The following is a 1780-nucleotide window of genomic DNA, read 5'->3' on the forward strand; positions in this document are numbered from 1 at the left end:
CGCCGCCGCCTCCTGCAGCTGCTCCACCGATGCCGTGTCCTCCATGCCCGAGCGGTCTGACGAGGCAGGGGAGGGGACACGTCAGTTCCACCCCCAAAACCTCCTGATCGCACCCCAGCATCACCCCGATCCCAGCACTGAACCCGCTGGTATTCCCCCCGTATCACCTCAATGTCACCCAAATCCCATCCCCGAATGCCCCAAACACCCCACTAACCCCCTGATCCCAGCCCCAAACCCTTCGATTCTTTTCCAAACTCCTCTGCTCCCAGCCCCAAACCCCTCACTTCTTTTCCAAACCCCTTTATTCTTTTCCAAACTCCTCTGATCCCAGCCCCAAACACCTCAATTCTTTTCCAAACTCTTCTAATCCCAACCCCAAACACCTCGATTCTTTTCCAAACTCCTCTGATCCCAGCCCCAAACACCTCGATCTCCCCAAATCCTCCCGTGCCCACCTGCTGAGACCAGGACAACGGCAGTGAAGAGCCCCAGCTCCTCGTCACTGAGCTCGAGGGCGCTGAGCTTCTCGCTGAAGTCGAACATGGCCCCCAGCAGGTCTCCCATGCCCATGGCCCACAGCTCCTCCAGCCCGTACCGCGTGCGGCTCATGAACGTCACCGTCTGCTCCTTCACGTCGAAGAGCGACGCAAAACGAACCATCAGCACCTGTGGGCAGGGGGCAGGATGTGGGACAGGCCACCAGGCAGAGCCACGGGCACCGTGCTTCATGCCAGGGACATCAGTCTTCATGTTACAGGTCCCAAATGTGGGGCACGGCCGTGCCATGGGGCACCAGGCAATGCCAGGGGCACTGTGCCATGCCATGGGCTCTGTGATCCATGTTGTGATCACCAAATGTGGGGTACCACGCCATGGGCACTCTTTTTCATGCTACAGTACCCAAATGTGGGGTATTACAGTCCCACAGGGCAGCAGACAGTGCCAGGGGCATCGTGCCATGCTATGGGCTCTGTGATCCATAGGTGAGGTACCATGCCATGGGCACTGTGTTTCATGCCATGGCTCCCAAATGTGGGGCATTGCAATGGGGCATGGGGCTTCATGTTAGCCCGTGGTCCCCAATTGTGGGGCACCATGCCATGCCTGGGGCATCGTGCTCCATGCCACAGCTCCCAAAAGTGTGGCACTGCAGTGCCATGGGGCACTGTGCAATGCCAGGAGCACGGTGCTGCATGCCACAACTCCTGCTTGTGAAGCACTGCAGTGCTGCAGGGCTCCATGCCAGGCCTCAGGGCACCGTGCCATGACAGGGACACCGTGCTCTGTGCCACAGATCCCAAATGTGGGGCACTGCAGTGCTGTGAGGCACCAGGCAATGCCGCGGGCGCCGTGGCTCTCAAATGTGGGGCACTGCAATGCCACGGGGCTCCTGCTGTGTTCTGGCCCACTGTCCCCGTGCTTTGGGGCTCTGTGCCAGTCCATGGGGCACCCTGTCAGTCTGTGGGGCACCATCGAGCCCTCACCATCCCAGGACGTACCTCAAAGGTGCCAGCCTTGAGCAGGGTGACCTGGTCGTGCTGGGAGAGCGCCTGGAAGCCGGGAATGTGCTTGGCGAACTCCACGACCTCGCGGACGGCGGGGGTGAAGCTGAGGGAGAAATCCTCCCAGATCTCCTGCACGGAGCGCCCGCTGCGGCCGGGCACGTGGCTGTTCATGGGGCACGCCTGCGGGGCAGCGGCGGTCAGCGGGCACCGGGGGCTCCCCCGGGCTCTCCCCACCGAGGGGAGGGGGGCACGGACGAGGGGATTCATGTGAT

The 1780-nt window shown here is 61.6% G+C and overlaps 1 protein-coding gene across 1 annotated transcript in view; it reads right to left on the reverse strand.

Moving 5' to 3' along the window:
* Positions 1 to 1780, reverse strand: part of NR1D1 (nuclear receptor subfamily 1 group D member 1) — a gene marked incomplete at its 3' end in the record, with an annotated part of 4819 nt that overhangs the window by 131 nt on the left and 2908 nt on the right. Inside the window, 4 exon segments of the mRNA XM_031064760.1 lie at positions 1 to 56; positions 459 to 669; positions 1503 to 1694; positions 1697 to 1706. The exon segment at positions 1 to 56 is cut by the window's left edge and continues 18 nt beyond it. Coding sequence (XP_030920620.1) covers positions 1 to 56; positions 459 to 669; positions 1503 to 1694; positions 1697 to 1706 — 469 coding nt within the window.

This window comes from Geospiza fortis, unplaced genomic scaffold (genome assembly GCF_000277835.1).
Source record: "Geospiza fortis unplaced genomic scaffold, GeoFor_1.0 scaffold992, whole genome shotgun sequence".
NCBI lineage: Eukaryota > Metazoa > Chordata > Aves > Passeriformes > Thraupidae > Geospiza > Geospiza fortis.